This window comes from Pleurodeles waltl, chromosome 3_1, assembly GCF_031143425.1.
Source record: "Pleurodeles waltl isolate 20211129_DDA chromosome 3_1, aPleWal1.hap1.20221129, whole genome shotgun sequence".
Taxonomy (NCBI): domain Eukaryota; kingdom Metazoa; phylum Chordata; class Amphibia; order Caudata; family Salamandridae; genus Pleurodeles; species Pleurodeles waltl.
This window is the reverse complement of record NC_090440.1, coordinates 1,006,858,581-1,006,884,410: the sequence shown is the minus strand read 5'-3', so window position 1 is coordinate 1,006,884,410 and position 25,830 is coordinate 1,006,858,581. Positions and strand designations below refer to the sequence as shown.

General features: G+C 46.3%; 1 protein-coding gene across 15 annotated transcripts in view; it reads right to left on the bottom strand.

Annotated features, from left to right (window-relative positions):
* TANK (TRAF family member associated NFKB activator) overlaps positions 1–25,830 on the bottom strand; it is a 549,717-nt gene that overhangs the window by 87,002 nt on the left and 436,885 nt on the right. For all 15 annotated transcript variants that reach the window (XM_069224232.1, XM_069224234.1, XM_069224233.1 and 12 more), the window contains one exon: positions 4,797–4,915. In XM_069224232.1, the coding sequence (XP_069080333.1) occupies positions 4,797–4,915 (119 nt within the window). The remainder of the gene's footprint in view (positions 1–4,796; positions 4,916–25,830) is intronic.

Sequence of the window (25,830 nt, the reverse complement as noted above, 5' to 3'; positions counted from 1 at the left end):
ATCTTGGATTCCCCTAGGTGTCTAGTTTTAAAAAATGCGCTGGTTTGCTAGGTTTCCCCAGGTGCCGTCTGAGCTAGAGGCCAAAATCCACAGGTAGGCACTTTGCAAAAAACACCTCTGTTTTCTGTGAAAAAATGTGATGTGTCCACGTTGTGTTTTGAGCCATTTCCTTTCGTGGGCGCTAGGCCTACACACACAAGTGAGGTACCATTTTTATCAGGAGACTTGGGGGAACACAGAATAGCAAAACAAGTGTTATTGCCCGTTGTCTTTCTCTACATTTTGTCCTTCCAAATGTAAGGCAGTGTGTAAAAAGACGTCTATTTGAGAAATGCCATGTAATTCACATGCTAGTATGGGCACCCCGGAATTCAGAGATGTGCAAGTAACCACTGCTTCTCAACACCTTATCTAGTGGCCATTTTGGAAATACAAGTTTTCTTGATACCTATTTTTCACTTTTTATATTTCAGCAAATGAATTGCTGTTTACCCAGTATAGAATAAAAAGTGCAAGCCGCCCTGGCCTAGTACCGGTTGCTTCCTACCTCCTGGAAATGGACCATGGCCCTATGGCTTTACCTCACTCCTGTACTGGCCCCGCACTCTGAATCCTCTGTGAAAGTTTTTTTTTTTCCACAAAGAGACAGGTTCTGCTTCACCATATATAAGGTCTATCTGTAGGCAGCATGCTCAGCGCCCACCAAAGCCACTGCTAAAGCATCCTGAAACAGCAAGGACACCAAGCTGAAGTAAATCTAAAGGAAAACGCACTCCCAGAGAAAGGGAGGAGAGTGGACAGGCAGCAGTCGGAAAGGAGATGTACAGTAACCCAAATTTCTGCAGCCTTGGCTCCCTTCTGGACTTAAGGAGTCATAGCTCAGAACCGCAACTGCTACTGCAGCCTCTAACTGGCATCCTATGTCAGTGCGTCTTTACTGCTTGCTTGCACCACTTTCTAAGACATATAACACTTTAATAGTAAACTAAGTATGCCAATTCGTTGTAAGTCAATGTTACTATGTTTGAAGAGAGTGAGCACAAGCACTTTAGCACTGGTCAGCAGTGGTAAAGTGCACACAGTCACCAGGCCAAGAAAAACAAATTCAGCAAAAACAGGAGTATAGAAGGCAAAATGTTTGAGGGAACGCCTCCTTAAGGCTGACAGGTCTAACACGGTTCATTATAGCAAAGAGCTGGAATTTCAATAACTCTGTGAGCATTTATGTGATGGCTATAAAGAAAGCAGCTTTCCAAGATATATTCTGCAAATTAGCTTTGAGAATTGGTTCACAAGAAGGGCACGCTAATAAGGAGAGAAGAAGGTCGAGCTCCCATGGAGGAGAGGTTCACTTTCTTGGGGAAGATTTTTTTAATGTCTTCTAAACAAAAAATAACTTTGAGTGACTCATGAAAAACATGCTTACAAAGGGCTATTTCTCTAAGCTGTAATGGCTGTAAGATGCACCTTTATTGACATAAACTGCAGCTACATCTTGAGCAAGTAGAAAACATAAGGAAGTACCTTCTCCTCCTGGCAGCTAGTTGGATCGCTATTCTTTGAACTCTACGAGATGCAGAACCTCTTCCATTTGAAAGCATAGTAAGTCCTGATATATGGATGCCAAGTCTCATTATAGATAGCCATATATTCTTGTGGAAGATATAAATGTCCTTCCCACAAGAATTCGGGAGCAGGCTGCCATGTTCAACAAAAAATTTGGGGTGATGGATCTGATCTTGAACTTTCATATAAAATGTGGCCTGCATGTAATCCTCATTCATGGACATTCGGAGGTGGGAAGACCTGTGAACCGTCACTGATGAGGCCATTCTGGGGCTTTTAAGGTCATCCAAGCTTTGCTTTCATTATTTTAAGAAGATGGTTGGAATCAGGAAAATTGGTGGAAATACATAAACAAAACTCCTCAACCAGCTCATGAACAGAGCAGCTGTCAACGTGCCCACTTGGAAGAACCTGAAGGCATAGCCAGAGCCTTTTTTGTTTTCTGTGTTTGCAAACAGGTCTATATGAGAAACACCTGATTTGCAGAAGTCATCCTTGTGAGAAACCAGACTGGTGGAGAGGGGCTGATGCCCTACTCAAGCAACAACCACAATTCTTGTAAGGGTGAAACACAAGCAAACACCAAACTAATCTGTGCTTAAACTTTTGGTAGCTCGGGACAAAAGCAATCCTTAACTTAGAGGCAATGTGTAAAGTAATTAAGAAACTCTTCAAACATTAATAAAGTGACAACATAAAACCAGAAAAATCCCACACCAATTAAGAAAAATAGAGTATATTTTAATAAATTGACACCAAAATGACCAAAAATCAAATGACTAGAACCAGAATTATAATTTCAAAGGTTTTGGAGAGATCAAGCGCTAAGAAGCAAAATGCGCCCACCATGGTTATTTGGTTGCAGCAAACTGGGTCCAAGTCACAAGTTCAGGCCGACTACACTGAAGCACTGGCCGGATACAGGACTGAGTTCAGTCTGCTAGGAAAGTACTTTATGGCCTAGACGTTGAGCTTTGGAGTCTTTGTGTCAAGCTGCGCAGTTTGGTTTCGAGGAGTCGTTGACGAGGAGCTGCGAGGAGAGGTCCGGCCCTGCAATCGCAAATTTGATGAAGCAGTCAGCAGGAGCTTGTGATGCAAGGATTTGCACAGCTGTCGAGGAAACTGTCGGCATGCGAGGACTTGTGCTGGGATGAGGTACATTGCACAGGGCCACTGTCGGGACTGAGCCGCATTGTCATTGAAGAAAGCCGCCTTGGTTTGCGCTGCGTTGTATCAGTGAAGAGGACGAGATGTGTTGCGCTTGGCCAGTGTTGGTGGTGATCTGCATCGCGCTGCGTGGAGCTTTGTCGACGAAGAAGAAGCCGGTTAGATACCTATGGCTTTGAACAAGGGGGGCAGCCAACTAACCCTTGGAGATTTGCAGGAGTCCTGGGTACACAAGGCAGGCTGGGTCCAGGAGGGCAGCTCACAGCAGCAGTAGAGTGCTGTTGCAGCAACACAAGAAAATGCTAACTTTCAAAAAGATGCATTTTTAGAATTGTGGCTTAAAATCATGCTTTACCATTAAAGAGGGCTTTAAATTATAATTCTTTAGAGACCAAAGTCGGCTTTACTACTCCCAATCGAGAGTTATCACTTATTAGATATAATAAGGTAACTCAATTTATCCTTTGAAAGAAGCATGCCTTTCAATACTGAAAAATGAATGTAAGAGTTGTTCACTACCAGGATATGTAAAAGTTAAAAGTACATGCCCAAGATTTTACATACACTGCACCCTGCCCTGTGGGCTGTTTAGGGCTAATTCTAAGTATGCCATATGTAATAAAAAGGAAGTTTTAGGCCAGTACGTGAAGGTGTATCCTAAAGAAAAGGAAACCTTTTCAAAAGATTATCTGATAGAACCACCATGGTTAGATCGAATTGTAACTTCTTTGAGCTACCTGAGCATTGGCACCACTCACTCCTAGAAACTGCAAGGCTGGGCTCATCCATAGTCATGCACGAGGGACCAGGAAGATGTAAAATGCCATGGACCTAAAGCAAGTAAGAGATCTAATGAGCTATCACACTTCGTATTTATGAGATTGTTACAGTTCAGATGATAGAAGAAGGCTTTCCTATGAAGGATCCACTCTTGCTGATTATGTATTTAAGAATGCTCCCAGATAATTATTCTTTTGGATTGGGACTGATGCGGATTTCACTTAATTTATCCTTAGATCCATGTGCTGTAGAATGGACACTGTCATCCAGAAGTACTGTTAAACGTCTTGAGATGTAGATGCTCAAAGGAGCAAATCGTCCACATAAGAAAACATTCTTTTGGAGGTGCTCAGCGACCATAGCCAAGCAATTTGGAAAGAAGTATTTAAGATTTGTCAACATGCTTCAATTATTGTGTTGGGCCCCTCTTTCAAATTATAAACTGACAGGAAAATATTCCTAAAGGAGAGATCTTCTCTACAGTGTCCTTGCAGTCACCCTTCAGGGTACCTCACAGAGTTCACTATCAACTGTTTTTGCAATTTTCCCACTCTTTCACTACCTATGTGACAATATATAGTTTTTTCAAAGACCATGTGGATTTCTTATGGTTGTCTATTTTAATAGATTTTAATTTGATTAGAAGGAAGGAGTTTACAAAGGAGCTAAAAAGATGTGCTCAGTTTAATGTAATTAAAGTGTACAAAAGCGGTCATTTGCATGTGCCTAAGGCAGACTCTGATTCATAAAATCAGGAACTTCAAACATAGGTAGGTGGTAATTACGACTGTAGTTAGTCTGCAAGTATGACAGATTTTCTGTAGTCATAGGTATATGGTTAAGGGTAGGAAGATGGATGTTTCAAAAGCAAGAGGCAGAGAAGGCCATTCGAAAGGTGTTGAACACCAACCAACTCAGAAATGTCCAAAATGTTTTTACATCCAATTACCACATTTAACTACTGTAGAAGGGAATGATGGAATTACTACTACTACTACACTACATTTACTAGAGGTGTAGGGGGAGAATCTTCTGCACTGGAATATATCTACCACGTAAAGTGTACATGTCTGCAATATTTAGTTCTAAGGATGTCCATCTTGCCCACAGTCTGAAGCAGTACATGTGCAGCAGTAAGGAGGGTGTACGGAAACTTAAGAGCTTCTTTTAGTCATCAATTAAGGATTCCATTTCCACAATTATGAAGATAAATTTTAACAGTATAGATCCATGAGGAAAACCTACAAAATGTAACAACAGCCACAAACAAAAACAAAAGTTACCTGCTGCAGTTTCTTTCCTCTGGTTGAATTTATGCAGTCGGTCAGTTTGCTCTCTAGTCAACTTGCATATTTGACGAAATTCCTCCTTCATCTCAGAGAAGATCTTTTCTACGTTCTCTCTATAGTGTGAGAAGAAAGACCTTTTCCATGTTATCTCTATAGTGTTTTAAAATATAAGACAACAACTTTAGACTACAATGGCTCTATTATTATGAAGAGGCAGAAAGAGTAAAGGATCAGCTGTAAACGTGATTATCTAGCAAGCATCAGCGGTAAAGATGCTGATTATTTGGCGAGCATTGGCTATAAAGACATTGATTACATATAAATACCATCAATACAGCCACCTGGCATATATATATTTTGATGTGTCTGTAAATCATGCAGAGTATGTGATGTAATATTATAGATGATCTGTACAAAGAGTGAATTGCATGAAATGTACAAGTTACAGATGAGGTGGATCACAGAATTCATGAATATGTGGAAACACATTGCCTGCTTCTTTATGAATGAAAGACTTAGATCCTCATTTAGAGTTTGACGGTCAGGATCCTCCGTCAAAATTTTAAGAATATCCTATCTGCCACATTACAAGTGCTATTGGCTAGAATCCATTTGCGCGGGACATCCACCACACCTGAATCCCATCTAACAAACTTTAAACAAGGCCCTTGGTTTTATAGCCCCTCTTCTATAGAATGCTACTCCCAGTTCATCTGGTTACAAAGGAAGGGAAGTAACCTTGTGAAAAGAGTTAGTTTTTGATTTTCTAACTCAAAGTCCACAATTTCTCATTAGAGCAAAACAAAATTCTCTACTTATGCAATTGTAATATACTTGTTTCTGAACTGATCAACAGATCACCTTCAGCAAAGATGAGCTTACGATCAGTCAACAGCTTAGTAAATGTATTTTCTCAAGGGGAAAACTCATCATGGACACATACAAAATACAAATCCCCAAACCTAGCAGGGTGGCATGAAGGAGGCTTCCATCCCAGTACGAAAATCCATAGATTCCATTGGGCTCGAAATTGCCCCATGAAATTGAGTTCTTCCTCATGTTGCAGTGATCCTCAGATGATCTAGTTGCTCAATTAATCATCATAGTGACTCAACTTCCACGTACCCCACAGTGCCCTACGCTCAGCCCAGCTATATCTCGCAGAAGTACCCTGCATCAGAAAAACCAGAACAGGAGGATGCTTCTTCTCCTACCTTGCAGCCACCTCTTGGAAAGCCCTACCTATCCACATCAAACAAATCACCTCCCTCCTCAGCTTCACGAAGGAACTGAAGACGTGGCTTTTTTAAACCACCTGACCGGTATATGCTACACTCTCCCCCCCCCCCCCCCCCCCCCCCCTCCATTCGCCTTGAGACCCTAACTGGTGAGTAGCTGCAATTTACAAGCACTGATTGATTGATTGATTGACTGAAAATGTACAGATTCTGCCAGCTGTTCTTACATGCCAAGGCATTTTAGTTTGCAACTGAGATCAAGCATAGGTTAGTTTTGGCTGCTCCACAAAGCACAGAACCACAGAGGTACATGCATGCCATGTTATAATGTATATACACTCCCTCAAAGGTTTGCTGTCCTTTCCCATAGACACAAGTATTGACTGCCATGCAAAGAATCACTGGCTATATTAAGCTTTGATGACTTATGATCTGAGAATATGTGCCTCATCTCTCAAAGGAAGCATAGGTTCATCCCATGCCCCATCATGAACACAGCAGGACATCCCGGCTGAACATTTCCACAAGAATTTCAGAACAGGAAGCCTAAGCTGCCTACCGCTCAGGAAAATAGGACAAGAAACTGATCTTTCCCCAGTGAAGAATCTGATTTAGTGACATCATCATCATCATCATCTGCTCTTGGAGCAATGTGGCCTGATTTTTCTGGAACTACTTAGGATGTGTGTGAGGTATTTAGGTACATACACTTTCCAACTGATTAACTAGTACTAATGTCCACAGATGCCAAACCTAAGCCACTTAATATTCTTGCTAATAATTCGCCATGAAAGGTAAACAAGTGGTTCTGTGGTCCCATCCATCCCACCACTTGTCTAATCTATGGTGTGTAGAGTAAGGGATGCACTATTCACTGGAATGAAAAGGTTACATTTTATGTTGTTGGATTGATTCAACACTTAAATGGACAAATCTAGGTGCCGAGTTTCAGCAGGCTTTAGATTCTGCATAAACAGCTAAAATTGATCTTCTTGCCAAACTGGCATAAGAAACACTTCTGACTAGTATATTGCCTTAATTTGCTTGAACAAATTGAAGGTGTTTCCAGATTTCTGTTGACCACCTCTTAATGTCTGCCCTTGAGCAATAGCAGTGGGAACAGTATATTGCTCGAAAATGTTCGCAAATGCTTTGTCATAGTAAGCATACAGGAAGTAGAAAAGACTCTCACCAGTGGATGAATGTTAGGTGCCTTTGTAATACAATTCAGTTGCCACTAATAGACCAATCCAATTATTCTGGTATTCATTACTAATGTAGTGAAGACATTGCTCCAAGAGTTGATGTAATGATTCTGTCTGGCCTTTGTGAGAATGATAACTGTACATAGGTATAACTGTGACCTTCACTACGGTTTAACGACAGTAATAATGGCCTCATTTTGAATATAGCTCACTAATCAGTTCACAACAAATCCTTTGAATTTGAAATGAATCAAACCCTCAAAACTATCTTTTTCACACTATGCAGTCCTGGCATGACAAAAACAACTGTATTCTACTCACTAGTACATTTCAATTACTTTATTAACCTCTACCCAAGTTTCCAAAAATGACTTATTTACAAACTCCAAGGAGTCCAATACAGCACTAATCATATTCTCAGTAGTGCATGTTAGTCAAAATATAACCCTCCACAAGGGCGTGCATGGAGTCCGCAGCTATCTAGCTCAGCGCCAGCGCCTGTGGTTTCCAGCACATTATCCTGTGACACCACCACCCAAGCCCCAAATGGGTTGGAAGTGGGTCCACGAGGTAAGGACCACCTCAGGAGCTCTTAGTTGGAACAGGGGCCTGGTGATTGGCTGGGATTTGCCCAAATCGTTTCCTGGAGAGGAGCCAAGGCAGCGCCCAAGATGGAGGCGCGGCTTTGAACAGCTCCAACACAGCTGTGGTGAGACGGGCCGGCCCCAGGGTAATCAGGCATTAGAGACTGTAGGTGTTGCATGGGCCATCTCCCACCCCAGACACACTGGGGGCCCCACTGAGCAGGGAAGGGCCCCTGCACAATTTCAGCCCTGTAACTACATCTGAAGGGGTGGCACTGTCATATTATTATTCCTGAAGACGGGAGCGGCTGGCCCTGGGGGAAAGAGGCATTTAACTAACAGCACTACTGATCAGGCAGAGAAGAGCCCAGCAGCAAACAAATGGAGGTGAGTGGAGCTACATTGAGTCTACACCCTGGAGGGAGCCTCAGCTGTATCTAGCACCTAGGACAGCAAAGTTACAGGCGGGCCCTGGGGGCCAAGGGTTGACAAGGCCTGTCTGGCGACTGCTAGGGGTCAAATATACTGCCACGGGCCACGACCTGCACGACATAAGGAACCTGTATTTACAGACTCCAGATGTTTTTGTTTTCTTTAGACAAGTTAAATGGATGACGGACATACCATGATTTGAGGTGGCGGCTGGTTCACGGACCACAACACGGTAAAGTAAGAGGGTGATTAGTTCAGTCATTGTTAATTGTTTAAAAGTTTGCAGTGACGTGGGCACCTCATCTGTCATAGTATGGTTACTTATACCATGACGGATCAATGGGATGCGGGGAGAGGGCACGATTACATGTGGGATGAATCACCATACGTGCTAATTGTTGAGTTGGAATGTGAAAGGCCTAGGCAATAAGATAAAATTGGGCTAGTGGTGAAAGCGCTGGCGAGATAAGCGGCAGATATGGTCTTCTTGCAGGAAACACATGTGAAAGATAACAGAAGGAAAGTACTGGCCATGGGAAAATATACAATCCTTACCCAGGCAGGCTACTCATCTAGTGCAATGGGGTCTAGCAATTTTAACCAAGAGATCCGTGGCCTTTCACATGAAGACAACATGGATGAATGAGTTGGGACGCTATACAGCTGTACTGGGTGAAGGGAAACATTTGGCTTTGGTTAATATTTATGTCCCACTGGGCCTTCAAGGTGAAACACTGACAAAAATAGGCAAATTACTCACTGAACTACCACAGGCTAACACAGTGATTGGGGTGATTTTATTATACTGCGGGATGATCAGCTAGACAGTGTCCAAGTCAGATGAATGGCCCAGGGAATTGGATCCTTTTCTACAAGACGTAGGTATGGGAGATATCATGGAAAATGTCAGTGCTACTCCTACTCTGGGTCACACAATACTTCTCCTGTATCGATGACTACTTCACCCCGAGGCAGTCAATTCATAGGCTCATTGAAGTTGAATATAAAGTGAGAGGAATATCAGACCGTTCCCGACTTGTTATGATAATGGACTCGCTTCATAAGCTGGGTCGGAGTGAGTGGTGAATTGCAACTTGGAGACTCATAAATGAGAAAGAAGTGACTTTGTTGCAGATAGCCTTGACCCAGTACTTTGATGAAAACAATAAGTCGGCGCCGAAAGTGGCTACATTGTGAGAGGCATACAAGGCCACCATCCTGGGGGTGATTATCGCTGGTGACAGACACAAATGCAAGGAATTCTACATTGCCCTAGAGAGAGACATATACCAATTGGAAGATGACTATGCAACATGCCCATCAACTGAAGCAAAGACCCGTCTCCTTGCGAAAGTGGAGGAATGATGCTCAGTAACAACAGATGTGGTTAACTTACACAATATAATGCAGGCAAAGCGCCTGTATGAAGTGGGAGACAAGGCATGGAAAATGTTGGCATGGCTCAGTAAACAAGACCAGGATAGACACCACATAAAGGGAGTTAGGGGCCCAGACGACTCTTTAGTAACTGGCTCAGAAAATATCGCAGAGACAATGGCAGTATATCCAAGAGGCTGCTATGGAAGTAAACTTCAACCTGAAGCAGAGGGTATATATAGGTTTGTTCAGGAATGCCCTTGTTGGCGGCTTGATCGACAACAAATGGGTACACTGGAGGAAGACCTGACTGTTGGGGAGGTGCAGAAGGCGCTGACTCAACTGCAATCTGAGAAAGCACCGGACCCCAATGAGCTACCAGCGGAATTCCTTAAGAAGGTAGCTAATATAGTGACACCACACTTACATAGGATGTAAAAGGAAGTATACCAACAGGGTGAGATCCCCCATGATGCTAACTTGGCAACCATAGTACTGATCCAGAAACCGCTGGCATGATGGGACTCGTATCACCCGATATCATTACTTAACGTGGACACTAAGTACTGTCTAAGATCCTAGCGAACCGTTTGCAGAAAGTGATACTAGACCAGGTGCATCTGGACCGAAATGGTTTCATGCCACACCGATTGACTAGGCTCAATCTTAGACACCTCCACAACAATATTGTTGCAGCTAAGGATGTGACACTTCCATTTGCGGTGGTATCGTGGGATGCGAATAAAGTATTTAACTTGGTGGAAAGGCCCTTCCATTTTGCTATTTTGGAGAAAATGGGTATAGGGCCTAAATTCAGACTGTGGGTTAAGTCTCCTATAAGAGACACCAAGGGCGCAAGTTAAAGTACGTGGTATTCTTTCTTGGGAACTCCAGAAGGCCAGGGGACTAGAAAGGTCTGCCCCTTCTCACCCAAGATGTTCGCCTTGGCAATAGCAGTGTTGGCTGAGTGTATGCAGGTGGATACAAAGGTTTGGGGCTGGCTTTGGGGAGATACCTGAGATGAGAGGATATCGATATACGCAGACAATGTCCTTTTATACTTAACAGAACTGGAGCAGTCATTGGCATGTGTAGGGAAAATAATCAGGATCTGTGGAAGATACTCAGAGTTAAGTATCAATTAGGAGAAATCACTCCTGTTCTGCCTGGGCCCCTTCGAAGCTTGAGAGACTCTTCCCATGCCCATCAGAGGGGGACCTGATTGGTTCTGTTAGCTGGGCCTTTTAGATTTGCAGGGACGTTCCCGCCAAGTATGAGAATAATCTGGCCCAACGTCTATACCGACTTAAGACAGATACCACACACTGGATGACACTACTGGGTGCAGCTGCACTGTTTTAAATGATCACACTGCCTAAACTAACTTATATCCTACAAAACAGTCCGGGCCTTTCTTTAGTAAGATTAACAGTTATAGGAAGAAACTGTTGTGGCTGCTTGGGACACCATGGGTGGCCCTCCGCAACCTACAAAGATCTAGGTATGACAGTGGGACAGCCCTACCAGGTGTTTGCAAATATTAAGAAGCAGCTCAGGTTATAACGGAAAACTAATGGGTGCTTGTGGCACTAGAAGAACCGGCCTACCAACATAACAGAGATGCCTTTGGAATTAAGAGACATCTTCATGTTCTCTATAGTGGCAAATTCAATTCCAGCGCTCCAGACGCAACCAAGAGAGTGTATACGATATGGAACACAATTTTGAAGGAAATGGGCTGGGGAAGAGGCTGACCCCGAAACTCCCATTACGGGTTGGCACTGATCAGCCTCTTCATGCTTGGGGATGTCTGGGATGCGGATGGTATGGTATGGTGCCATTCACACATCTTAGAAAGGAATATGACGAGGAATAGGACGTGGCTCCCTCCCAATTTCTTAAGTACTACCGACTGAGGCACGTCCTATGGGGAGAGATTACACCGGATGATGATAGGGTGGGGGAGACGCCACTAGAGATGACTCCTAGATGACCACAGGACAATTAAAGTGAACTCATTAACCTACAATACCCTCATACATAACACACAGGAGGAACTAACACCTTTACAAATGAAATGGCAGGTAGACATGGGCGTTTTGAAGGATTATGAATGGCAGGAGATGTTAGACCTGACAGCCTTAGGGTGGTCATCCCCCAACTTGTTGCCTGCCTCCCTCCACTTTTCTGACATTGTTTTTGGGGGTTTTAGGACTGCTAACCAGTGCTAAAGTGCATATTCTCTCTCCCTACAAACATGGTAACTTTGGTTCACACCCAATTGGCGTATCTGAATTACTCGTAAGCCCCTAGTAAAGTGCATTACATGTCCCCAGGGCCTGTAAACTGAATGCTACTAGAGAGCCTGCAGCACTGGTTGTGCCACCCACATAAGTGGCCTCTTTACCATGTCTCAGGCCAGCCATTGCAAGGCCTGTGTTTGCAGTTTCACTGCCACTTTGACGTGGTATTTAAAGTACTCCCATTTTTCTACATACAAGTCACCCATAATGTAGGCCGTAAGTAACCCATAGGGCAGGGTGCCATGTAGTTAAAAGGCAGGACATGTACATGTGCAGTTTATATTTCATTGTGGTGGAAAACTCCTAAATTGGTTTTCCACTACTATGAGGCGTGCTCCTTTCATAGGACAGCATTAGGACTACCCTCATATACTGTTTGAGTGATTGAGATTCTGCTCTGAAAGGGGTAACCTAGTCAAATTTAGTATGGCCTGAATGCTAATAGAAAGTCCTGCTTATTGGTGAGGTTGGATTTTATATTACTATTTTAGAAATGCCACTTTTAGAAAGTGAGCATTTCTCTGCACTTAAAATTCATCTGCGTCTTACAGCCTGTCTCCAACCCACGTCTGGGCTGGGATGGTTGACAGCTCCCTTGTGCATTTCACCCAGACAACAACTAACACAGGATACTCAGTCATACCTGCACTCATCTGCATACTGAATGGGTCTTCCTGGGCTGGGAGGGTGGAGGGCCTGACACTTACATTTCAAAGGCTGGTAGCCTGCCCTCACTTAATGGACTGCCAAACGCCCTACTGGGACCCTGGCAGACAGAACTATACTGAAAGGGGACCTTGTACACTTAAAACCACTCTTTTAAGTCTCCCCCACTTGAAAGGCATTTTTGGGTTTATAAACTGGGTCCCTGACCCCATCAGATCAGACACTTCTAGACCTGAACCTGCAACCTGTCAAGAGGAACTGCCTGGCTGCCCAAAGGACTCATCTGGACTGCTTTGCTGAAAAGGACTGCTGCCCTGCTTCCCTCTGACTTTGCTGAGAAGTGCTCTCCAATGGCTTGGACTGAGCTTGCCTCCTGTTTTTTGAAGTCTCAGGGCCACAAAAGACTCTGGGCCTGATTACAACTTTGGAGGAGGTGTTAATCCATCCCAAAAGTGACGGATACACCACCAGCCGTATTACGAGTTCCATAGGATATAATGGACTCATAATACGGCTGGTGGTATATCCGTCACTTTACCGTCACTTTTGGGACGGATTAACACCTCCTCCAAAGTTGTAATCAGGCCCTCTATCTCTTCAAGGAACTCCTTGTGCGCCAAAAACTGCCGCACAGCCAAACCGGAACGACGTAGCCCGACTTCCTGAGTGAAGATTCAACGCAGCGCCTGCCTTGCGACCGGAAATTCGATGCACAGCCCTACCGAATCGACGCACAGGTGAACCGGAAAAACGCAGCCCGACTTCCTGAGTGAAGAATCTACGCAGTGCCTGCCGTACAACAGAAAATTTGACGCACTGCCATACCTGATCGACAATGCCTGTGACTTCGTCCTGCACGCCCAGGATTTCCACGTATCGTCCCTGGGTGTCAAAAAGATCCCCGCATCGAAGGACTGCGTGCTGGAAATCAACGCAAAGCCCCTTGCAGAGTGGAAAGAAATGATGCATCATCTGTGCCTGCATCGGAAAAACCACAGAACACCCTATTTTTCCACGCATCTCCTCCTCTGTGGTCTTCGAGTGTGTTACTTTTGACATAAACCAGGTACTTAGTGAAACCAAGAGACAACTGTTGATTTCTAATATTTAAGTCTCTTTTTAATCTTTCAAAACTGATATCCCAACTTGTGCATATTGAATCTTTATCGTTTTGACCTTAATTTAACCAGATAAATATCTTATATTTTTCTAAAACTGTGTGGTGTATTTTTCTGGTGTTTCACTGCGTTACTGTATGATTTATTGCACAAATACTTTAGACATTGCCTTCTAAGTTAAGCCTGACTGCTCAGGGCCAAGCTACCACAGGGTGGGCACAGGATAATTTGGATTGTGCGTGACTTACCCTGACTAGGATTGTGGTCCCTATTTGGACAAAGGTAAATTTCTCTGCCAACTAGAGACCCCATTTCTAACACTGGTGATCAGCGGTGAGGATAGGACTTGTATTTGTGCAGTGACATATAATAGCTATGTGTATACTACCTACCCACAGTTAGAGATCAGTTCGATTTTTTCTTTTTTTAATGCAATTCTTTCTGCTTGACATTTTTATCTAATCCTACACAACATGTCTCTGGCTGGGTCTCAAGGAGGAGCGGGAGAGTTTGACCTAGCCAAGCTTGAGACATACACTGTCAGCCCGCTGAAAGGGTTCTGCAAAGGGATGGGAGTACCTACCTGGGGTGCCTCCAGGAAGGAGGAGTATCAAAAGGCGCTGAGGGCCCGAGCAGAAGCCCGTTCACAAGAGGATGTTGAGATGGAGGGGCCAAAGGATGGCTCCCCAGAGGATTTGCCAATAGCAGTGGTGGGGGATACCTCTGGCTTTGTGCCCACTGCTAAACCAGGGAGCAGTGTCTCAAGCCACGGCCTGACCGCAGAGAAAAGGATGGAGGGGAGAGAGTTCCAACTGCAATTGGTTAGATTAAAAATGGAGGAAAAGAGAGCAGATAAAGAAGCAGAGGAGAGAAGGGCATTGGCTGAAAAGAAACTACTTCTGGCTCATGAACTGAGTCTAAAGGAGTTGGACCTCAAGTCTGAGTCCAGCAGTAATGGTGGCAGCATACATACAGGACCTGCTGGAGACAAAAAGGTTTGTATGCCCAAAGACGTGGTGCCAAGTTATGTGGTGGGAGATTACAGTGGCAAATGGTTTGATGCCTCTGAAGCTGCACTAAGGGCCCATGGGGTTTCTGAAGAGCAATGGGGGGCAGGCTTGTGGAAACATGTATGAATAATTGGGAGGGACAGCACTTCTCACATTAGAACCAGAAGACCGTAACACATCCCCGCTCATGAAAGCCATTTTAATTGCCAAGTTTGGACTGACCCCTGAAAAGTATCACCAGAAATTCAGAGACAGTACCAAACTCTCCACACAAACTTGGGTAGACTTTTCTGACTTTTCTAGTAAGGCACTGAATGGATGGGTACAGTTCAGTAAAGTAAATGATTATGTGGGGTTATATAATTTGATCCTGAGGGAGCATATGCTCAGTGTTTGCTTTACAGAGCTGCGCCAGCAACTGATTGACAGTAAGCTTACTGATCCCAGGAAGCTTGCTGAGGAGGCGGACCTCTGGGTTAGCACCAGAGTGTCCAAAGAGGTATCTGGGGGGACACCCACAAATGTTGTCAGGTTTCCCACCAGAAGAAAGAGGGGGGGAGAAAAACATAAAAATAAGGAGTTCTCAATAAGCCCCCAAAATAATTCCCAAGGAGATAGTGGTACCCAGTCCCAACCTGATTCTGCAAAGTAACCAGGATTCTTTGACTGTAAGAAAGGGGGGTTTGTACCCCAATGTACAGAGTGAACTAGGTAGGGTCACTCTAAGAGTGACCCCAAGTGTCCCAAGAGGGCACAGCCCCCCACTGGAGAGTAGACACCTAGGTTGGCTAGGGTAGCGCTCGGGGAGGATGTAGTCCCAGTTAGCTTTAGGGAACAGATAGAGGTGACCGTAGTGTCTGGGAGATGAGGAAATGGTGCCTGCCAATACTTCCAAGTATAGGCAGTGAGTCACCATTAATGGGCAAAGGGTGGAGGCTCTGCGTGACACAGGAGCCAGCATGACTACTGTCAGGGGTCAGCTGGTGTCAGCAGAGCAGGTCATCCCAATACATTCCACCACGTCATAGTCGCTGACAATCGTGAAAGCCACGTACTGGTAGCTCAGGTTCCCTTTGAGTGTGTGTGTGTGTGTGTGTGTGTGTGTAGGGGCGGGTTACTCTGAAAAGTAGCTGTGAGTCCTGCCATGCCTGTAGATTGTCTGCTAGGCAACAACCTTGAGCATACTACTTGGAAGGAGATAGAGCCAAGGTCTGTCGTGGATAAGTTAGGTTTGCCCTGAGTGGGTCCGCATGACCACAAGGTCCATGGCTGCCCAGGAAAGGAGTCAAGGGCGTCTGGAGCCTGGAACAATGGCATACACAGTTGCCAAGGAGAGGGCAAGCGCTGCGGGAAACCGGTCCCAGAAGTTCCCACGATGGTTGACAGGGTCCCTGAGGAGGAAGCCCCAGAGCCAACTGGGGAGGACACTGCTGCCCTGGGTAACCTAACTGAGCTTACTGGCTGGCAAGGTGAGGGTGGGCCAACCAGGGAGGAATTCTGCAAGGCGCAGAAGGAATGCCCCACTATTGAGGGTCTGAAGCAGCAGGCCTCAGCCTAAGCAGAAGGTGAAGCCTCTGGCGATCACCATATTTATTGGGAGAATGATCTCCTCTACAAGTAAGCCTAAGGTACCGGAGGCTGGGGCAGCACGTGTGCTGGTGGTCCTCGAGTGCTACTGGGCGTTCCTACAAGGTCTGCCTCATTACATCCCCCTGGTGGTACATTTGGGGCAAGGCATGTCCTTCGCCAGGCTTGTCACCCACTTTTATTGGCCCCAAATGCGGGTGGCCTCCATTCTGTAGGTCCTGCCCAACCTGCCACGCTAGTGGGAAGACAGGGAAAAGGCTCAAGGCCCCCTCATCCCTCTCCCTGTCATTGGCACCCTCTTTGAAAGGGTGGGCATTGACATCATTGGTCCCTTGGACCCCAAGACTGCTTTAGGCAATAGATTTAACCTGGTTTTGGAGGACCATGCCACCCGCTACCCAGAGGTAATCACTCTGAGGAAGGTGATTGCACCATTGGTGACAACAGCTCTGATGGGGATGCATACATGAAGTCCATGTGAGATGCTTGTGGGGCGACATACCGGTTCACCACCCCTTACCATCCTGAATCCCATGGTCTTGTGCAGAGATTCAACAAGACCCTGAAAGGCATGATCAGAGGCCTCCTTGAGGCCATGAAGCTTAAGTGGAACGTCCTCTTGCCATGTCTTTTCTTTGCTGATAGGGAGGTGCCCCACAAGGGGGTGGGGTTCAGTCCCTTTGAACTTCTCTATGGGTGCCCTGTCAGGGGACCCCAAAGCATAGTAAAAGAGGGGTGGGAGAAAGCTCCCAGAAACGTCAGTTGCATGTTGGCCCTCCGCAACCAGATGCAGCGCTTCTGGAAGAAGCCAAAAGCAACCTCAAGGCCACTCAAGAGGTTATGAAACAATGGTATGATAAGAAGGCCACCCTGCTAGAGTTTCAACCTGGCGACAAAGTTTGGGTGATGAGCCAATAGAGCCAGGGGCCCTTCAGGACCACTGGACTGGCCCATTTGAAATCATGGAGTGTAAGGGGAAGGCAACTTACTTAGTGGACCTCAAGTCCCCTAGAAACACCCTAAGGGTGCTCCATCAGAACTGACTGAAGCCTCATTTTGAGAGGTCTGAGGCCAGCATTCTTTTGGTGGCAGATGAGGGTATGGAAGAGGAGAGTGAACCTCTACCTGGCCCCCTCTCTGCCAAGGAAGGTGATGGGTCAGTGGAGGGTCTAAATCTCTCTGACTCCCTGACCCTAGATCAGAGAGGGGAAATGCTACCAGTTATTGGAACAGTACTCCTCCCTGTTTTCCTTCACCCCTGGACTCACACACTTGTGTGTCCATTATATTGACACAGGGACAGTATCCCTGTAGAGAACAAAATGTACAGGTTGTCAGACAAGGTGAGGGCTAGCATCAAGGAGGATGTTGCCAAGATGCTGGCTCTTGGGGTGATTAAGAAGTCCAGCTGTCCCTGGTCCAGCCCTGTGATGCTGGTTCCCAAGGCTACCGCACCTTGTGCTAAGCCAGAACTTAGGTTCTGTGTGGACTACCGGGGTCTCAATTCTGTCACAAAGACAGATGCTTACCGCATCCCCCGAGCTGGTGAGCTTGTAGACAAGCTAGGCGCTGCAAAATTCCTCAGTACCTTTGATCTCACATCAGGGTACTGGCAGATCGCCTTCACTGAGGGGGCTAACGAGAGATCTGCTTTTTCTACTCCTGAGGGACATTACCAGTTCAGAGTAATGCTTTTGGATTGACAAATCCCCTCGCTACCTTCCAACGGTTGGTTAACGGGGTCCTAGCTGGCAAGGAGGCGTTCTGCGCAGCCTACTTAGATGACACTGCCGTCTACAGCTCCAGCTGGGAGGAACACCTGTTCCACCTCAGGGAGATGCTTTAGGCTCTGCAACAGGGAGGCCTGACCATCAAGGCCAATAAGTGCCAGACTGGGCAGGGTTCCGTGGTGTCCTTGGGTCACCTAGTAGGTGGTGGCAAGGTGCAACCCCTCCAGGCCAACATTGAGACAACCATGGCCTGGCAACCACCTGAACCCCAAACTGAGGTGAGAGCCTTCCTGAGTTTCACTGGTTACTACTGCATATTTGTGAAGGGCTATGGCACCATAGTGGCCCCTTTACCAGAACTCACATCTAAGAAACAACCTAGGTTGGTGAATTGGACAGAGGCTTGTCAGAAAGCCTTATACTCCCTGAAGGGAGTCGTGTGCACCCCTGACTACTCCAAGGAATTCATTGTGCAGATAGACGCTTCAGAGAATGGCATAGGGGTAGTCCTAGCTGAATGAGGGCCTAGACCAACTAGTAGTCTTTATTAACAGAAGACTATTACCACATGAACAGAGATGGAGTGCCATAGAAAGAGAAGCATTTGCTGTGGTCTGGGCACTGAAGAAGCTGAGACCCTACCTGTTTAGAAATTACTTTCGAATTCAAACAGACCACTGGCCCCTCAGATGGCTCATGCAGATGAGGGATGAAAATCCTAAACTCTTGAGGTGGTCCATTTCCCTACAGGGAATGGACTTTACGGTGGAGCAGCTCCCGGGGAGTGACCACACCAATGCTGATGGTCTCTCCAGATACTTCCGCCTTAGTGATGAGAGCTCCCAAGGGGTTGGGTAGCTCTCCCCACTTTCAGCTGGGGGGACACTTGTTAGACCGGACAGCCTTAGGGTGGTCATCTCCCAACTTTTAGCCTTTCTGCCTCCCTCCACTTTTCTGACACCGTTTTTGCTGGTTTTATGACTCTGCACACGTTACCACTTCTAACCAGTGCTAAAGTGCATATGCTCTCTCCCTACAAACATGGTAACATTGGTTTATACTGAATTGGCATGTTTGATTTACTTGTAAGTCCCTAGTAAAGTGCACTACTTGTGCCCAGGGCCTGTAAATTGAATGCTAATAAGTGGGCATTCGGCACTGGTTGTGCCACCCAAACAAGTATCCCCTTAACCATGTCCTAGGCCTGCCATTGCAAGGTGTGTGTGTGTAGTTTCATTGCCACTTCAAATTGCCATTTAAAAGTACTTGCCAAACCCTAAACTACCTTTTACTACATGTAGGTCACCACTACGGTAGGTCCTGAGTAACCCATAGGGCAGGGTGGTATGTAATTAAAAGGCAGGACATGTACATGTGTGGTTTATATGTCCCCTTAGTGGAAAACTCCTAGATTTGTTTTCCAGAACTGTGAGGCCTGCTTCTTTCATGGGATAGCATTAGGACTACCCTCATATACTGTTTGAGTGGTTGATTCTGATCAGAAAGGGGTAACCAAGTCATATTTAGTATGACCAGAAGGGTAATACAAACTCCTGCTTATTGGTGAGGTTGGATTTTACATTACTATTTTAGAAATGCCACTTTTAGAAAGTGAGCATCTCTCTGCACTTAAAATCAATTTGTGCCTTACAGCTTGCCTCCAATCCACGTCTGGGCTGGGCTGGTTGACAGCTCACTTGTGCATATCACCCAGACAACCACAAACACAGGATACTCAGTCACACCTGCACTCATCTGCATACTGAATGGGTCTTCCTGGGCTGGCAGGGTGGAAGGCCTGACACTTACATTTCAAAGTCTAGTAGCCTGCCCTCACACAATGGACTGCCAAACCCCCTACTGGGACGCTGGTAGACAGACCTATACTTGTGCACTTCAAAACCACTCTTTGAAGTCTCCTCCACTTCAAAGGCATTGTGGGGTATATAAACTGGGTCCCTGACTGGGTCCCTGAACCCACCAAATCAGACACTTCTGGACCTGAACCTCTAACCTGTCAAGAGGAACTGCCTGTTGCCCTGCTGCCCTCTGACTTTGCTGAGAAGCGCTCTCCAAGGGCTTGGATTAAGCTTGCCTCCTGTTTTCTGAAGTCTCAGGGCTAAAAACCCTTCATCCCTTCAAGGAACTTCTGGCGCGCCAAAATACTACGCACAGCCTGCAGGAAACGAAGCACAGCCGGCCTCGCAACAAGACAATCACTGCACAGCCAAACTGGAACAACATAGCCCGACTTCCCGAGTGAAGATTCGACGCAGTGCCTGCCTTGGGACCGGAAATTCGATGCACAGCCCTACCGGATCGACGCACAGCTGAAATGGAACGACGCAGCCCGATTTCCCGAGTGAAGAATCGAAGGAGCGCCTGCCGCGCAACAGAATGTTTGATGCGTCACCATACCGGATCAAGGCAACGCCTGTGACTTCGTCCCACACTCCCAGGATTTCCACGCATCATCCAAGGGTGTCAATAAGATCCCTGCATCCTAGTAAGGAGCCAAGACTGCGCTCCAGAAATCGACGCAAAACCCCTTGCAGCGTGGAAAGAAACAATGCATCGCCTGTGCCACATCGGAAAATCCGACGCACACCCTATCTTTCCACACATCTCTTCCTCTGTGATCTCAGTGCATTTTATTTTTTACGCAAACCAAGTACTTTGTGAAACCAAGAGACAACTGTTGATTTCTAAGGTTTAAGACTCTTTTTAATCTTGCAAAACTGATATTTCAACTTGTGCTTATTGAATCTTCATCGTTTTGACCTTAATTTAACCAGATACATATATTATATTTTTCTAAAACTGTGTGGTGTATTTTTGTGGTGTTTTCACTTTGTTACTGTATGATTTATTGCACAAATACTTTGCACATTACCTTCTAAGTTAAGCCTGACTGCTCAGGGCCAAGCTACCAGAGGGTAGGCACAGGATTATTTGGATTGTGTGTGACTTACCCTGACTGGAACTGTGGTCCCTATTTGGACAAAGGTGAATGCCTCTGCCAACTAGAGACCCCATTTCTAACAGGAAACATTACAGTTCCAGAAGGAGGTAGTTACATGGGTGTAAGGAAATGCCTCCTTGGCATGGTTGCCCCCTGACTTTTTGCCTTTGCTGATGCTATGTTTACAATTGAAAGTGTGCTGAGGCCTGCTAACCAGGCCCCAGCACCAGTGTTCTTTCCCTAACCTGTACTTTTGTATCCACAATTGGCAGACCCTGGCATCCAGATAAGTCCCTTGTAACTGGTACTTCTAGTACCAAGGGCCCTGATGCCAAGGAAGGTCTCTAAGGGCTGCAGCATGTCTTATGCCACCCTGGAGACCTCTCACTCAGCACAGACACACTGCTTGCCAGCTTGTGTGTGCTAGTGAGGACAAAACGAGTAAGTCGACATGGCACTCCCCTCAGGGTGCCATGCCAGCCTCTCACTGCCTATGCAGTATAGGTAAGACACCCCTCTAGCAGGCCTTACAGCCCTAAGGCAGGGTGCACTATACCATAGGTGAGGGTACCAGTGCATGAGCATGGTACCCCTACAGTGTCTAAACAAAACCTTAGACATTGTAAGTGCAGGGTAGCCATAAGAGTATATGGTCTGGGAGTCTGTCAAACACGAACTCCACAGCACCATAATGGCTACACTGAAAACTGGGAAGTTTGGTATCAAACTTCTCAGCACAATAAATGCACACTGATGCCAGTGTACATTTTATTGCAAAATACACCCCAGAGGGCACCTTAGAGGTGCCCCCTGAAACTTAACCGACTGTCTGTGTAGGCTGACTAGTTCCAGCAGCCTGCCACACCAGAGACATGTTGCTGGCCCCATGGGGAGAGTGCCTTTGTCACTCTGAGGCCAGTAACAAAGCCTGCACTGGGTGGAGATGCTAACACCTCCCCCAGGCAGGAGCTGTGACACCTGGCGGTGAGCCTCAAAGGCTCACCCCTTTGTCACAGCCCAGCAGGGCACTCCAGCTTAGTGGAGTTGCCCGCCCCCTCCGGCCACGGCCCCCACTTTTGGCGGCAAGGCTGGAGGGAACAAAGAAAGCAACAAGGAGGAGTCACTGGCCAGTCAGGACAGCCCCTAAGGTGTCCTGAGCTGAGGCGACTCTGACTTTTAGAAATCCTCCATCTTGCAGATGGAGGATTCCCCCAATAGGGTTAGGATTGTGACCCCCTCCCCTTGGGAGGAGGCACAAAGAGGGTGTACCCACCCTCAGGGCTAGTAGCCATTGGCTACTAACCCCCCAGACCTAAACACGCCCTTAAATTTAGTATTTAAGGGCTACCCTGAACCCTAGAAAATTAGATTCCTGCAACTACAAGAAGAAGGACTGCCTAGCTGAAAACCCCTGCAGAGGAAGACCAGAAGACGACAACTGCCTTGGCTCCAGAAACTCACCGGCCTGTCTCCTGCCTTCCAAAGATCCTGCTCCAGCGACGCCTTCCAAAGGGACCAGCGACCTCGACATCCTCTGAGGACTGCCCCTGCTTCGAAAAGACAAGAAACTCCCGAGGACAGCGGACCTGCTCCAAGAAAAGCTGCAACTTTGTTTCCAGCAGCTTTAAAGAACCCTGCAAGCTCCCCGCAAGAAGCGTGAGACTTGCAACACTGCACCCGGCGACCCCGACTCGGCTGGTGGCGATCCAACACCTCAGGAGGGACCCCAGGACTACTCTAAGACTGTGAGTACAAAAACCTGTCCCCCCTGAGCCCCCACAGCGCCGCCTGCAGAGGGAATCCCGAGGCTTCCCCTGACCGCGACTCTTTGAATCCTAAGTCCCGACACCTGGGAGAGACCCTGCACCGGCAGCCCCCAGGACCTGAAGGACCGGACTTTCACTGGAGGAGTGACCCCCAGGAGTCCCTCTCCCTTGATCAAGTGGAGGTTTCCCCGAGGAACCCCCCCCTTGCCTGCCTGCAGCGCTGAAGAGATCCCTAGATCTCCCATTGACTTCCATTACAAACCCGACGCTTGTTTCTACACTGCACCCGGCCGCCCCCGCGCTGCTGAGGGTGAAATTTCTGTGTGGGCTTGTGTCCCCCCCGGTGCCCTACAAAACCCCCCTGGTCTGCCCTCCGAAGACGCGGGTACTTACCTGCAAGCGGACCGGAACCGGGGCACCCCCTTCTCTCCATTCTAGCCTATGTGTTTTGGGCACCACTTTGAACTCTGCACCTGACCGGCCCTGAGCTGCTGGTGTGGTGACTTTGGGGTTGCTCTGAACCCCCAACGGTGGGCTACCTTGGACCAAGAACTAAGCCCTGTAAGTGTCTTACTTACCTGGTTAACCTAACAAATACTTACCTCCCCTAGGAACTGTGAAAATTGCACTAAGTGTCCACTTTTAAAACAGCCATTTGTGAATAACTTGAAAAGTATACATGCAATTTTGATGATTTGAAGTTCCTAAAGTACTTACCTGCAATACCTTTCGAATGAGATATTACATGTAGAATTTGAACCTGTGGTTCTTAAAATAAACTAAGAAAAGATATTTTTCTATACAAAAACCTATTGGCTGGATTTGTCTCTGAGTGTGTGTACCTCATTTATGGTCTATGTGTATGTACAACAAATGCTTAACACTACTCCTTGGATAAGCCTACTGCTCGACCACACTACCACAAAATAGAGCATTGGTATTATCTCTTTTTGCCACTATCTTACCTCTAAGGGGAACCCTTGGACTCTGTGCATGCTATTCCTTACTTTGAAATAGCACATACAGAGCCAACTTCCTACATTGGTGGATCAGCGGTGGGGTACAAGACTTTGCATTTGCTGGACTACTCAGCCAATACCTGATCACACGACAAATTCCAGAATTGTCATTAGAAATTGATTTTTGCAATTTGAAAAGTTTTCTAAATTCTTAAAAGTCCTGCTAGGGCCTTGTGTGTTAAGTCCCTGTTTAGCATTGTCTTTTTAGAGTTTAAAAGTTTGTTAAAAGTTTGAATTAGATTCTAGAAACAGTTTTAGATTCTTAAAAAAGTATTCCAACTCTTAGCAGAATAATGTCTGATACAGAGATGCAGGTGGTGGAACTCGACACCACACCTTACCTCCATCTTAAGATGAGGGAGCTAAGGTCTCTCTGTAATATCAAAAAAATAACCATTGGCTCCAGACCTACCAAAATTCAGCTCCAGGAGCTGTTGGCAGAGTTTGAAAAAGCCAACCCCTCTGATGATGACCTCACAGAGGAAGAAATTAGTGACTTGGAGGCCAATGTCCCTCCTCCAGTCCTAAATAGGGAGAACAGGACCCCTCAAGTCCTGTCTCCAACTGTGTTAGTCAGAAATAGTGAGTCCCCCACACGAGGGTCCCACATTTCTGAAATCACTGAGGATGCTCTCAGTGAAGATGACCTCCTGTTAGCCAGGATGGCCAAAAGATTGGCTTTAGAGAGACAGCTCCTAGCCATAGAAAGGGAAAGACAAGAGATGGGCCTAGGACCCATCAATGGTGGCAGCAATATAAATAGGGTCAGAGATTCTCCTGACATGTTAAAAATCCCCAAAGGGATTGTGACAAAATTTGAAGATGGTGATGACATCACCAAGTGGTTCACAGCTTTTGAGAGGGCTTGTGTAACCAGAAAAGTGAACAGATCTCACTGGGGTGCTCTCCTTTGGGAAATGTTCACTGGAAAGTGTAGGGATAGACTCCTCACACTCTCTGGAAAAGATGCAGAATCTTATGACCTCATGAAGGGTACCCTGATTGAGGGCTTTGGATTCTCCACTGAGGAGTACAGGATTAGGTTCAGGGGGGCTCAAAAATCCTCGAGCCAGACCTGGGTTGACTTTGTTGACTACTCAGTGAAAACACTAGATGGTTGGATTCAAGGCAGTGGTGTAAGTAATTATGATGGGCTGTACAATTTATTTGTGAAAGAACACCTGTTAAGTAATTGTTTCAATGATAAACTGCATCAGCATCTGGTAGACCTAGGACCAATTTCTCCCCAAGAATTGGGAAAGAAGGCGGACCATTGGGTCAAGACAAGGGTGTCCAAGACTTCAACAGGGGGTGACCAAAAGAAAGGGGTCACAAAGACTCCCCAGGGGAAGGGTGATGAGACAACCAAAACTAAAAATAGTAAAGAGTCTTCTACAGGCCCCCAAAAACCTGCACAGGAGGGTGGGCCCAGAGCCTCTTCACAAAACAATGGGTACAAGGGTAAAAACTTTGATCCCAAAAAGGCCTGGTGTCATAGCTGTAAACAGCATGGACACCAAACTGGAGACAAGGCCTGTCCCAAGAAAGGTTCCACTCCAAACTCCCATCCAGGTAACACTGGTATGGCTAGTCTCCAAGTGGGATCAACCGTGTGCCCAGAGCAAATCAGGGTCCACACTGAAGCTATTCTAGTTTCTGAGGGTGGGGTGGATTTAGCCACACTAGCTGTCTGGCCGCCTAACATGCAAAAATACAGACAGCAACTCTTAATTAATGGGACTAGAATAGAGGGCCTGAGGGATACAGGTGCCAGTGTCACCATGGTGACAGAGAAACTGGTTTCCCCTGGCCAATACCTGACTGGAAAAACTTACACAGTCACCAACGCTGACAATCAGAGAAAAGTACATCCCATGGCAATGGTTACTTTAGAATGGGGAGGGGTCAATGGCCTGAAACAGGTGGTGGTCTCCTCAAATATCCCAGTGGACTGTCTGCTTGGAAATGACCTGGAGTCCTCAGCATGGGCTGAGGTAGAACTAAAAACCCATGCAGCAATGCTGGGTATCC